This window comes from Syngnathoides biaculeatus, chromosome 5 (genome assembly GCF_019802595.1).
Source record: "Syngnathoides biaculeatus isolate LvHL_M chromosome 5, ASM1980259v1, whole genome shotgun sequence".
Taxonomy (NCBI): domain Eukaryota; kingdom Metazoa; phylum Chordata; class Actinopteri; order Syngnathiformes; family Syngnathidae; genus Syngnathoides; species Syngnathoides biaculeatus.
Window position 1 is genome coordinate 5,674,240 of NC_084644.1, and position 13,321 is coordinate 5,687,560.

Below are 13,321 nucleotides of genomic sequence, written 5' to 3' on the forward strand. Positions count from 1 at the left end.
TGACAGTTCGGGACAAGCTGAAAGGAGAAGGAGTGTTGCAATGGATTTATTTTTTCCCCTGCTGCTTACGAACCTTTTGGATTGTGCAAAATTACGTCGTCTGTAGGCATTTCCATTTGTGGCATTAATGTGGACATGTATCAATTGTCTCTCAGGTCCCCGTTTCTGCTCAAGGGCAATTGCTCCGGTTGCGTCGCACCTCGCACTGATGAAGTTAGCAGTCGTCTTCGCTATTTACCACATTAGCTTGCGCTGAAGAGAGAGGGAATTTAAATTCAACATCATAAAACATCTCAATGTTCTGGTGGTGGTTTGTCGAGGCCACACAGTGTTTTGGTCTTTTTCACTCCTGGTCTCCATCATGTGCAGTATTTAATGACACAAGACGACCTCTGTGCCTTTTAGATGGATGTGCCGCGCTACGAGAGGAGCCTGTCGCCGCGTTGTTTACGCTAAGCTTCGCTTCTCTCCCAATAAGGCGTGGACTTCTCCAAGTACTCTTAAAGCTGACACTCGGCAATGTAACACCCAACACTGTGCTCGAAGTGGAGATAAATCTGGAAAAATCAATCGGAACCCTTTCCAAGTCCAAACGTTGCCTGTAGCGTGTAGTGAATTTGTCTGGCGACGCTAACGTTGTACGGCTCGGTGACAAATTTGAAATTCAGCTCACAAGTGGAAAATGTGACGTTCTAGTGCCGTCGTGGTGGCCACGTTTGGACTCAATTGTGCACCTCGGCAGTGATATTTCAATTTTAGGTAACTCAAATTGCAAAAATCGTTGCGATTGACTGGCTGCTCAAAATCAGCTGGGATAGGCACTACCTCACCCGCAACCCTAACGAAGACAAGCGTTATAGAAAGTGGACGGATGATGGCACAAAACATTTTGGTCCAAGATAAACTTGCCTTGCCACGAACGACAGCTCAAATGTCACGTAAACGGGAGCTCCACTGTTTGATAATTAACCTGCACTACTTTCTATTTTCTATGTGGAGTTACCAAAACAAACAAACCTGCGAGAGATTTTCGAGTCGAGGAGTCAAAACGTCCAAACGTTTTTGTTTTTTTTCTGCAGTCAATTAGTTTGATTGCAACTGAAATAACGTCAGCATGTTAACTATTTTAGCGCTAACTTGGTCCCCGATTTTAAAGCATGAAGAAAACATCTGTTGACTGCCTTATGAGTAATGAAGCCAATAAGGGAGTCCTCGGTCTACGGCTGCAGTAGCGACTTAAGTCGGATTCCACCATTTCGAGTCAGAATTTACATTAAAATACTTTGTATTAAAAAAAAAAGAAATGCATCGAAATGAAGGTGGATGGAGAAGAAGAAGGGGAGGCTGCGCTTAGCTATTGCAACGGAACCTGGTCCTCAAGTTATCAGTCCTGTCCATCTCGACAAGTATCAAAGAACCTTGTTTGGGGATCATTGTAACCGACATAGGAACGGAAACCTTCCCATGCGCTAAAATACGGGCTTTGTCTTTAATAATTGTCATCATGGTCGACCGACTGAAGCCTTGGTGGTGTTTCTGTCTCTCCTGCTCCAATCTTTTTATGATCTTGACCTTCGTTTCCACGGTCATGGATTTTCTTTTGGCTGCAGAAGCATTGGTTAAAAAAAACTCTGCATTCTTCTTTGCGGCCAAAATGTCTATAAAGGAGGGCAAAAAATGCGAAGATACTCCCGGTGAACAAACACAGACAGGCATTGGCCAGACAAAATGGCGGACAGGGGAAGAGCGTTGGAAAGTCAAAATGTCTTGGGTCGAGAGAGTCTTAACCCGAGGACTCCTTGTAGTTTTTTTTTTTTTGCCTTAACTGACTGAAGACGCTTTCGTCTTGTTTGCATGTCCGTTCCTACACATGAAGCAAAATGTGGGGTTGAATTAAATTATGAATTCTGTGTTTCCGTGTTCAAATTGAAGGTGTTCTTAAATGCCTTTTAAAGAGGTTCCCCTCTTTTTTTTTTTTCTTTTACTCATCCGTATCTACATCTCAATCCGCCAGTTTTAGGATCTACAGGCACACACGGGCGTTTTGTCAGGATCCTGAATGACAAGCTTTTAGACTCTACACGAGGGATCCGTCACGTGAAGCCTGGTGCACAAGATGGAGATTTAAAAACCGACAGCGGCGGAACAAATGCCACCACGCATGAGTTCACACTCCTGTGGTGGAGAACTGTGTGACTTCCGTCTGGAGGTCATCCTGGATCCCCGTGCGGTCCACGTCTAGTCATGCGGGCCGTCGGCCTCCGGCGGAGGGAGCGCAAACGGACGCGGGCTCCCTGGTGCCGTTGGGGCCGCGGGAGAAGCTGTGCTGCGCCATCCGTGTGCGATAGGGCAGGCAGAAATCCCTGAAGCACCTCTTGAAGTTCTCGTCCAGGAAGGCGTAAAGGACCGGGTTGAGGCTACTGTTGGTGTACCCCAGGGCGATGCACAGATGCCAGCTCGCCATCACGAGCAGGTTCTTGTTGTCGATTTTCACGATGGTCCTGACGATGATGAAGATGTGGATGGGAGTCCAGCAGATGATGAAGGCCGCCACCACTACGAGGACCATCCGGGTGATCCGCCTCAGGTTCCTGTCCTTCTCTTTGGATCCGGAGAGGAGACGGACGCTCTTTAGCCGCAGGATCATCAGACCGTAGCAGACGGTGATGACGAGCACGGGCACCAGGAAGGCGAAGATGAACACGCAGATTTTTGTCACGGTGTCCCAGTACCAGTCCGGTTGCGGGAATATAATTCTGCAATCCACGTTGCCTGTGGGGGGGGGGGGGATAAAAACGACGGCAGTTGAACGAAGCCTCATGTGGCTAGGCTAATTTAAGTTTAATAACCCAGCTCAAATGTGTTCTCTTCTACGGTCTCATTACTCCCTCAATTCAACACGAGCACCTGCCACAGAAACAACTGAACAAAAAGGCATTTTTCCACAACCGAGCTCGATTGTATAAGTACTCACGCTCTGTATTTGAGTACAAGTACAGATACCTGTGTGTGTGTATATAAAATGAAAATACTGATTCAAATTCTTTATGTACTGTAAGGAAAAATAAAGACTAATATGCAATAACTCTAAGTCCCAAAGTGAAAATTTATTTTACTGTCAATTACTGTATTGTAATTTTCCATGTATAATACGCACCCCCAAAGTTGACCTAAAAATTCTGAAAAACCCTTCACCAACTATATATATTGCATTTTTACAATGGACGGTTGTTTCTACCATATGATCATATGAGATGAAGTAGTATCTTTTTTTTTTTTCCAAAATACCTGTAAATGGAGTTAAGCAGTTTATTTCAACATGTAACACATTTTTTATACTCTTATTTTGAAAATTCACAACCCTTCTTTTATTTAGTAAATGAGAAAAAACAGAGTTGTGTTCATTTGTTTGATTACCCTGTCAGAATTTGTAATTTCAAAGAAAATGTGAAGAACCAGGTGAAACACTTTTAATTTTGTTTTAAAGGGATTCAAATTAAACTGTCAAGTATTTCAGAAAAACATTAAACAAAACACTACCAGAAAAAAATAATTTTTGTTTGGTCATCAGTTTTATGATAAATATTTTTTTTCTCGAAATTATGCCAGGGTATGTAAACTTATTATTAGCACAACTGTACATATATACAGTCATATGTAAGCCTGTCATATTGTAATGAAAATGCAGGCCACACCTTTTTCATAACCTCTAATTGGCAGTGGCATATTGGAATAAAGACGTAAACTTCTAGATAGCAGCATACATTCATAAAATGTAAATGTTTTTCATTTTCCCCTCTACCCTATCTGTAATGTGCACTATTGGTTTTTGACTTGGGGGTGCGAGGGACGTAATCTGGGCAAAACTGGTTCGAGGGTTGGCCTCACAGTTCTGAGACCCGGGGTTCAAATCCCAGTCCTGCCTCTATGGAGTTTGCATGTTCTCCCTGTGGCCGCATGGGTTTTTTTCCGGGTACTCCGGTTGCCTCCCACATCCCCAAAACAAATTGCCCTTGGGTGTGATTGTGAGTGCGACTGCCCTGCGATTGCCTGGCAACCAGTTCAGGTTGTACCCGACCTCCTGCTCGATGATAGCTGGATAGGCTCCGGCACTCCCGCAACCCTTGTAAGGATAAGCGGCTCAGAAAATGGATGGATTTTTATTTCCCGTATGAATGAGTTGTTCATTTTTCTGCACGGGCTTGGGCGTCAATTTCTTTCGGTACGTATTCTCCACTACTGTAATGGGAACAGACGATACCGCGTATCGTAAAAAGTCGCGGATCCGTTTTTGTCATCCAACACGGCGCCTCCGTAGCCCCTCACCTTTGCCCGTCACCCTGGTAACGGCCATGATCATCACCGGCACGGCAATGACCGACGATAAGATCCAGATGCAGATGTTGATGATCTTGGCCTTGGCCGGAGTGCGGAAGTCCAGGGCCCTGATGGGGTGGCACACGGCCACGTAGCGGTCCACGCTCATCATGGTGAGCGTGAAGATGCTGGTGAACATGTTGTAGTAGTCGATGGCGATGACCGCTTTGCACAGGAGCTCCCCGAAGGGCCACGTGCTCATGAGGTAGTTGGCGCTCTGGAAGGGCAAAGTGCTGGTGGCCAGGGCGTCGGCCAGGGCCAGGTTGAAGATGTAGATGTTGGTGGCCGTCTTCATCTTGGTGTACCTGGAGGCGGCGAGTAAAAGCACCGTGAACGCGCTGAGAAGCAAAACGGAGTTTTGGTTAGGTCTGCTGCGGTCCACTCCCGGTTGCCATTAAAACCTTAACGAGGTTAGAAACCAAACTAGCGTATCGATTTTTAGCCTCATTTCCGTCTTTGGGAGCAACGATCCGCAGAATACGAAAAGCTTTTTGGATGCGCAATAGCCGTGATGGTGTTCCCGCCGCACGAGAGCCGCAGTTCTGCCACAACGACCGTAACCTCCATTAAACCGCACTTGGATATAATGACTCCTGCGCTGAAACGCTTCAGTTCTCCTCTCTGGTGTGCCGTTTGGGAAGTGCTTTTGTTTATTTATTTTTTTGTGTGTGTGTATGGCCTGCATTTGGAAAGCTCTCCCCTACGTCACGGTGATGGTTCACGTTTTGTCGAATTACTTCGTGGGTATTAACCCCAAGGCCCGGCCAAACGGATCCGTACCATCCGCGCTGTGTGTTAGCCGTGCAAATAAATTTGACAAAAAAATTTGTGCCGTGAGCAGGTTTTAATGCAAAGCTCAGCTGTACGTTGCATTTGCTCCCTTCTGGTGCGCATTAATTAGATGTGCTTGTGTGGCTTTAAGACTAAAAGGGGAACGTCATTGGTAACTGGGGGGAAAAAAAAAATATCCATCCATCCATTTTCTTCGCCGCTTATCCTCACAAAGGTCGCAGGGAGTGCCGCAGTCTATTCCAGCTGTCAACGGGCAGGAGGACGGGGTACACCCTGAACTGGTCGCCAGCCAATAGCAGGGCACATGGAGACAAATAACCGCACTCACAATCACACCGAGGGGCAATTTAGAGTGTCCAATTAATGTTACATATTTTTGCGATGTGGGAGGAAACCGGAGTGCCCGGAGGAAACCCGCGCAGGCACGAGGAGAACATGTAAACCCTACGCAGGCGGGTCCGGGATCGAACCCGGGACCTCAGAACTGTGAGGACAACACTTTAACAGCTGACCCACCGTGCCGCCAAAACTAAAACTAAACATAAAAAATTAGGACTTGTAATTGTGATAAATAGCATTTTTTTTTTTTGGTCATTTTTCAATCATTTGTAATTGTTGTAGTTGTAATTCTAAAAAATATGTTTTTAAAGTGCATCATCATCGGTATAGCCACAACACAGTTAATACAGTAGTGATAATATTAATAACTGAAAATATTTCACATTAGCACTGGTTGATACACAGGTGTCAAACTCGAGGCCCGGGGCTCAGATCCGGCCCGCCGCATGATTTTATCTGTCCCGCGAAGGCAAATCATGTACATCAACTGCCATGATTTTTGTGAAAATCTGGAACAAAATTTCAAACGGTCATATCATAAATGCTCAAGTTGAGCTGCTGCAAGCATTTTCGTGTTACCAAACATGAACAATAGTTGGGGAAAAACCCACTATGCTTGATTTATGATTCCAAAACTAGCTCATAAATTTCATGTGCAAATATGATGAGGCAAAAGATTTTCACGGCCCTCCGAGGGAAACCGTAACTACAACGTGGCCCACGACAAAAATGAGTTTGACACCTGGGTTAATATTATAGTAGTACAGAATTTTCAAGATAAATTGAAAAGCTCATGGCGGCACGGTGCCTCAGCTGGTAAAGTGTCGGCCTCACAGTTCTGAGCTCCCGGGTTCAATCCCAGACCCCGCCTATGTGGAATTTGCATGTTCTCCCCGTGCCTGCGTGGGTTTTCTCCGGCCACTCCGGTTTCCTCCCGCATCCCAAAAACACTCGAAATTGCCCGTAGGTGTGATTGCGAGTGCGGCTGTTTGTTTTTGTGTGCCCTGCAATTGGCTGGCAACTAGTTCAGGGTGTCTCCTGCCCGTTGACAGCTGGGATCGGCTCCAGCACTCCCCGCGACCCTCGTGAGGATAAGCAACGAAGAAAACAAATGGATGAAAACGTCATAGCAATACATTTTTTTTGTAATCATTTTTTAACCCTTTTTCAAAATATGTACTGTTCCATTATTAATCCATCCCAAGCACCATAATTAGTAAGAGTAACAGTGATAGTCGCATATTTTTTTTGTTTGAAAACTGCATATAAATTAATGGCACTATGAAAATGAGCGGCGATTATGATGGTAATAATTGAAACTTGTTACCTGACCACGCCGTACATGACGAGGACGTTTCCCAGCAGCCCCACCACGCAGATGAGCGAGTACAGGGCGGTGATGCACACGGCGATCACCACCCTGGCCGTGTCGCGACCCCCGGAGGCGCCGGCGCCGTCGGTCCGGTTGGCCCCGACGCCTCCCGGCGGTCCGGGCAGGAGCGATTCGGGGATGCTGGCGTTCGGGGGGCTCAGCGACGCGTACATGGCACTCGGAGGGAAAGTGGGGAACTCCATCACGAAGGGGGAAAAAAAAAAAAAAAAAAAAAAAAGATTTTTTTTAAAAAAGCAAATGAAATTTCTTTTTTTGTTGTTGTTGTTGTTTTGCTTGTTTTGACTGTACGTGAGCTGCGGACGACTGAGACTGGGAGTACAATTGTCACGGTGCCTTTTACGCTCTCTCTCTCTCTCCCTCCCCCTCTCTTTCTCCCCCCCTCCCTCGCTCTCATTTGCTCTCGCTTTCAGCTCCCTCCCTCACTAGTCTCACGATACCACTGATATTACTTACACTACGCTGTATATGAAATACGTCTTGTGAATTATAATCAAGCGTGAATATATTTCAAAATGACGGAAAGTCCGAGTAGCTCCTATCGTGCTGTGAGTATTTGCAGGACTTCACGTTTTCCACATTTTGTTGTGTGACACCTAAAATATTTTTTTTCCCCTCAAAATTTTTACACACAACATGATACATTTATTTATTCATTTTTTTTAAAATATCAAATAAATTGGATATTACGTGTACGAGGTGTTTTCAGATTTCTCTCAAACTGAGGTTTTCCCTCCAATGTGGACCCGATAATCAGTCAATCAATCAATCAATCAATCAGCGATACGACGCCATTTGTGGCCTTGTTCAGTGCGCGAGAAGAAGTCGACTTGTGGCGGGACAAGCGACGTCTGTCCCGCCATGACGACACGCAAGCGGCGTAGCACTCTTTGCTTTTCTTTTACTTGCTATTTGCTATTTATTTATTATTTGCTTTTCTAAGTATCGGAGCATAACCGACTAATAAACCTGGTAATATGTATGTATGTATGGTAATATGTGTGTGTGTGTGTGTGTGTGCGCTCCCCAGAGGAATATATTTTTTTTACTATTATCCCAAACACAACTTTTTGTACAGATGCTACTGTATATACCACCTTTTGTCAAATTAAATAAAATATCACAGAAAAATTTACTCATTTCTATAATTCTTTTCAAAAAGTGCGGCATGGCGAACAGAGAGCAGAGAAAACATATTTTGCTACGATTAATGCGGCTTTCCAGATGGTTGCTAAATCGCAAACATCTCACTTTCCGTGGTCTTTTTTTGTGAATCGTGAATATTTATTACATGCAAGCACTGCAGTAATTTATCATGTTAAACCGGTGGAACGGTGGATCAATAAACAACTTATCCATTTTACATCAGACAACTAAATACCGGCGGCTTGGTAAAGCGTTGGCCTCACAGTTCTGAGGTCCCGGGTTCAATCCCGGACTCGCCTGTGTGGTGTTTGCATGTTCTCTCCGGGCACTCCGGTTTCCTCCTACATCCCAAAAACATGCAACATCAATTGGGGACACTAAAATTGCCCCAAGGTGTGGTTGTGACTGCGGCTGTTTGTCTGTCTCCATCTGCCCTGCGATTGGCTGGGAACCAGTTCAAGGTATAACCCCGCCTCCTGCCCGTTGACAGCTGGGATAGGCTCCAACACGCCCCGTAACCCTTGTGAGGATAAGTGGCAAAGAAAATGGATGGATGGGTAGATATTCAAAAAGTTAAACTTTCATAGATGATATATTCAGGGGGTACGATTGAAACAATATCAAGTATTTATTTGTTTATCTTTAGATAATTTGGATTTCCAGATCATAAAACCCACAAATCAAGAATTCAGAAAATTTGAATATGGCAACGAAACTACGGTTTCCTTCTCAGTTTTTGGAAGGAAAAAAGAAAAACAATGAAGGTCACATGAAGTCAATCAAAATATGATGCTTTCAAAACATTATGTTAATCTTCCGTGCTGTGCTTGAATCCCTGCCTGCGTTTAGGCAATCAGCCTGGGAGTTCTGCGAGCCAAGATTTCCTCGATGCTTGCGTCAGTGCTTCTTTGTTTTCGGGTCTGGTGGCCCTCATTTTCCTCTCGACAATATACCCCCCATTGGTCCTCAACGGGGTTTCGATCCTGCGATGGCGGGGCCATCAAAGCAGGTTTCGGTGCCGCTGGCGGAAGCCCACGGTCGTCTCTTTTGCCGGCGCTTCTTCTCCTGCCCACGTTTTGTCCTTTCAGCCAGCCAACGTCGGCCTTCTGGCCACAATGTTGCTCTTCTGGCCAGTTGTCAAGTCTGTAGTCCTCGCCAATCTTGCGCCCAACTGAGACGATTTGAACCAAACTGAAGCAATTTAACGTCACCCGGGGAAACCTGCTCGGGTGCGCCGAGTTTCGAAGATGTTTCAAGTGAGATACCCACTTTAAAATGTTTATGGCCTGCAAAAATCGCCATGGTTTCTTCGAAGTATTCTCATTTTTTTTGAATTCCTGATTTTGTGGCTTGAATAAGATCAGCTGTAAAAGTGTTGGCCTCACAGTTCTGAGGTCGCAGGTTCAATCCCGGACTCGCTTGTGTGGAGTTTGCATGTTCTCCCCGTGCCTGCGTGGGCACTCGCGTTTCCTCCCACATCCCCAAAACATCCAACATTAATTGAACCCCCTAAATTGCCCCTAGGTGTGAATGCAAGTGCGGCTGTTTGTCTCGATGTGCCCTACGATTTGCCCGGCAACCGGTTCAGGGTGTGCCCCGCCTCCTGCCCCTTGACAGCTGGGATAGGCTAAAGCACTCCTGTGAGGATAAGCGGCTCAGAAAATGGATGGATGGGTGTCAAACTACACTAACCGACCCTGAATCTGCAATCTATGAAAGGTTAACTTTTGGATGGCTATTGTAATTTTTTTGTAATTTTCTCTCCTTAATTTCCTAAGTTTTGAATGAACCGGGGAAGAAGGAGAAATAGATTTTATCAAGTGGGAATATTGAAAAGAAATTGAAAATACAAATGTTCTGAACTGGAATATTCAAAACCATCCAACGTAGTTCACTAATGCTTGGTGCAGTTTCATCTTATTTGATTTGGTACTGTCTAGTGGACTCTTTTCAGTAGCACAAGTTTACGTTTTTACTTTTTGACAAGGTAACATGCCCCCTAACCCCGCCCCCCAAAAAGGGCTGAAGTAGGCTTCCCAGGCAGCATTATATTTAAAAAAAGAAGAAGAACAAGATGCATTTGAGCCAAGCTAAAAACAAATGGAGAGCCTTGGATCGGCCCATCGGGTAAATGCCTGACGGGGCCCGACTGCCCGTCCAGACCTGTTATTGCGTCTTTCCATCACGCACCACACGTATTGATTTATTTTCGCGAGATGGGCTTTTTTGTCGACGTTGTCTTTTGTAATGACACGATTGTGCTCGGAATTAAGTAGCTATTAGCTCACGCTGCCGGGTGCGGATCCTGGAGGCTTGCGCTGCACCGAGTGACAGTTTTATTGTCTATTGAGCAACCGACCGATGGTTTGCCGCTTAAAACCGTGAGATTTCTCTCCCCGTATAGTTCGTAATGGTCGGTCAAACCTCAGCACAGTAACACTCAACTGTGGTTCCGGTTCATGCTTGTTTGCACGCCCGTCATCAAACATTTTGCGAATCCGTTAGCATTAGTCCGCTAATCCCTCAATGATTTTTGCAGCTCAATTCCGCACTTCTCTATCAAGCCCCAAGCCGGGGGCTTGCCCGTGGCCGGCGTTAGTGCCGCCGTTAGCTTGCGCAGCAGCCACCCTTGGCAGTCACCCCCCCCCCCCATGTAATTACCTGACTAACCCACAAGAGTAATGAAATTAGCTGCCACTAGCAAGCCTGATGAAATATTTAACAAGGTTTTCAAAGCCAATAATAGAGCAACAGGCCTCGTGGTGGCTTGCGATTCGAAGCGTGTGAATGATTGTTGTTGTTGTTGTTTTTGTTTTTTTTTTCTCCTGCACTGTACCTGTGTATGCGAGTCATCGGCTTGGCATATAATACGCATAAAAAATAGACGCTTTTAACGGCCCACATTAGTCAATATTTAATTGACGCTGCAGCTGTTCAGACTTGTGAAACGTTTGATCAACTAATTCATCAGCAACATCGCGTTTCAAGATGACAGTAGTTGTGGTTTTCGATGAGCTGTAATAGTTTTCGGTATAATACAGTCGTTAATTTGAGTCGAAGGAAAGCGAATCCGCAAACGTGCTGTGCGTTGTGCATCTCCTGGCGGAGGAATTCACAGTGAGGCGACCGGCGGGCAGAAGAAAAATGGCAGCCTCCGGAACGGAGCGCACGGTTTTTCCGATCGATATTGTTGCAGCGAAAAATAGATCCTTTGTGTCGCCATAGAATTAAAGAACCAGAACGGGGCACAAATCGGGCTCGTTTTAGGAGCTTAACTCGTCCACCCATCGAGCTCGCTACACTCGACAAAACAATAAATGCAACGGTTTTCTTTTGTTCCCATTTTTTCGTTACCTGAATTAATATTTTCTTTGTACATGAAAAGCCCCGTTTTTCTCAAGTATTGTTCACAAATCTGTGGAAATCTTTACCAGGATGTCAGGATGCAGATTAGACTGCGCTTAGTTCCACCGACAATAAACGTCTCCTGTAAAATGTTTCGTTTTTATCACTCGGCACAACGCCGCCTCGCAACCGCCGACCGCGCGTAACCACGGCAGCCCCCCCCCCCCCCGGAACCTCCACATCCGCCGTTGTCACATCCGAGATCAGCTGCAACAACCGGTGCGCGGAACCAAAGATTTTTAGCCGACTCTGTCAGGAAGCTCATTTGCGTGTTCGTCATCCTCATCTCGGTCTGGACCTGGATGCAGTTCGGTGAGATGAGGTCATTTCCTCGGGCACAGATGAAGGAGGAGGGTCGGCGTGGGGTTCTTTATCCACGTAGACGCCATATTCGTCCATAATTTGCATAATCATGGCATATTCACATTGTAACGAATATTGACACACGCTGTGAAGGCATGTGTACCAATTTTTGGGGCGAACTGGATCAACCAACCTTCCGTTCTGCAGATGTTAATAATTACCAACGCTGTCACCGGTATTTAGGATTTGAATTTCCGTCGTATTTTGTACTTGTACTGTATCCGAGATCCTTGTTGCCTTGTTCATACGGCCGCTGCAATAATTGGCTCACCACCGACCCTCGTGTCCTCACACCTCTTGTCGTTCTTTCTCTTTCCATTTGTTTCTCTTTAGTCATCCCTGTTGCCAGATTTCCTTTACGGCCATTTGATGTCGCTAATTTAATGACAATAATGCCTCGGATCCGATTACTCTTGCCGGAAACAGACGAAAACGGTCGATTCGAGACGTAAAGGCAGCGGTCGGAGACTCGGAGGCAACAGTCCCCGGTGACGTCTGGCCTTTTTATTGACGAGGACGGGTCAGCGGGGTTATCGAACTGACGCGCCCCCCCCCCCCCCCACTTCACGTGTATCGTTGAATTGGGCCTGTTACGTCTCCAGCGTGCTCGACGCTACGCGATAGGGCCGATCGTTCAACCCACACGCTGACACGGGCCTGATCACAACACTCCATCTCAGCCACAATAGTCCAAATGGGACAGCTCACATGAAACGAGCTGCGCTGCACTTCGGAAATGAGCAACCTTTCATTTCCCTTCTTACTTGGCTTGTGGTTCTCAAATGAAGCACTGGAGAGGATCCCTGACCCGATCTCTGCGGTTCAAATCAGTTCATTCGTTTTCCCTTTTCGACAAACGTATTGCCCTTTTTTCAAAAGCTGAGAAAATGTACAGTACGCCGTGGATACGAAATACTGCTTTTAGTTGCTAGTTGCAATCTGCACTCTGACTCCCCTTGGGGAAAATCACTCTTGATGAGTCCAAACAGGCAATATGATTACACACATCGCTCACCGGCCCAAAGGAAAGCTTTTACGCTGCCTCGCTGAAAGGGAGGAAGTATACAAAGCAAACTGTTTAAAAAAATATGTTTTTTTTTTTCAAAACGTTAAAAACTGTTCCCATGTGTTTTATTAAAGGATCTGACTTGAACTCCAACTGCAACAGTGTAGTATAAATTTTGGAGTCACGGGTTTCTGTATATCCCCCTCGTCAAAGTGGCAACGGGCACCATTACGTTGACTCGAGCTCAGGCGCGGTCAAACATTTCTGCTTGATAAGCAGATATTTGAATTTTAAAACAGATAAAACGGTCATCCGGGAGGGGCTCGGTGTCGAGCCGCTGCTCCTCCGCATTGAGAGGAGCCAGATGAGGTGGCTGGGGCGTCTGATCCGGATCCCTCCCGGACGCCTCCCTGGTGAGGTTTTTTCAGGCATGTCCCACCGGAAGGGACCCCAGGGACTCCCAGGACACACTGGGGAGACTATGTCACTCGGCTGGCTTGGGA

At 46.0% G+C, this 13,321-nt stretch overlaps 1 protein-coding gene and 1 long non-coding RNA gene across 3 annotated transcripts in view; one reads left to right on the plus strand and one right to left on the minus strand.

Moving 5' to 3' along the window:
- The window catches only part of LOC133500275 (uncharacterized), a 102,357-nt gene that overhangs the window by 15,865 nt on the left and 73,171 nt on the right, over positions 1-13,321 (plus strand). The gene's annotated exons all lie outside the window — the stretch shown is intronic.
- oprd1b (opioid receptor, delta 1b) lies at positions 2,019-7,087 on the minus strand. Its single transcript, XM_061818771.1, has 3 exons — positions 6,836-7,087; positions 4,327-4,682; positions 2,019-2,772 (listed from the first exon to the last, which is right to left on the minus strand). Exons 1-3 carry the CDS (start codon positions 7,081-7,083, stop codon positions 2,243-2,245), a joined length of 1,134 nt encoding a protein of 377 aa, XP_061674755.1. The 5' UTR covers positions 7,084-7,087; the 3' UTR covers positions 2,019-2,242.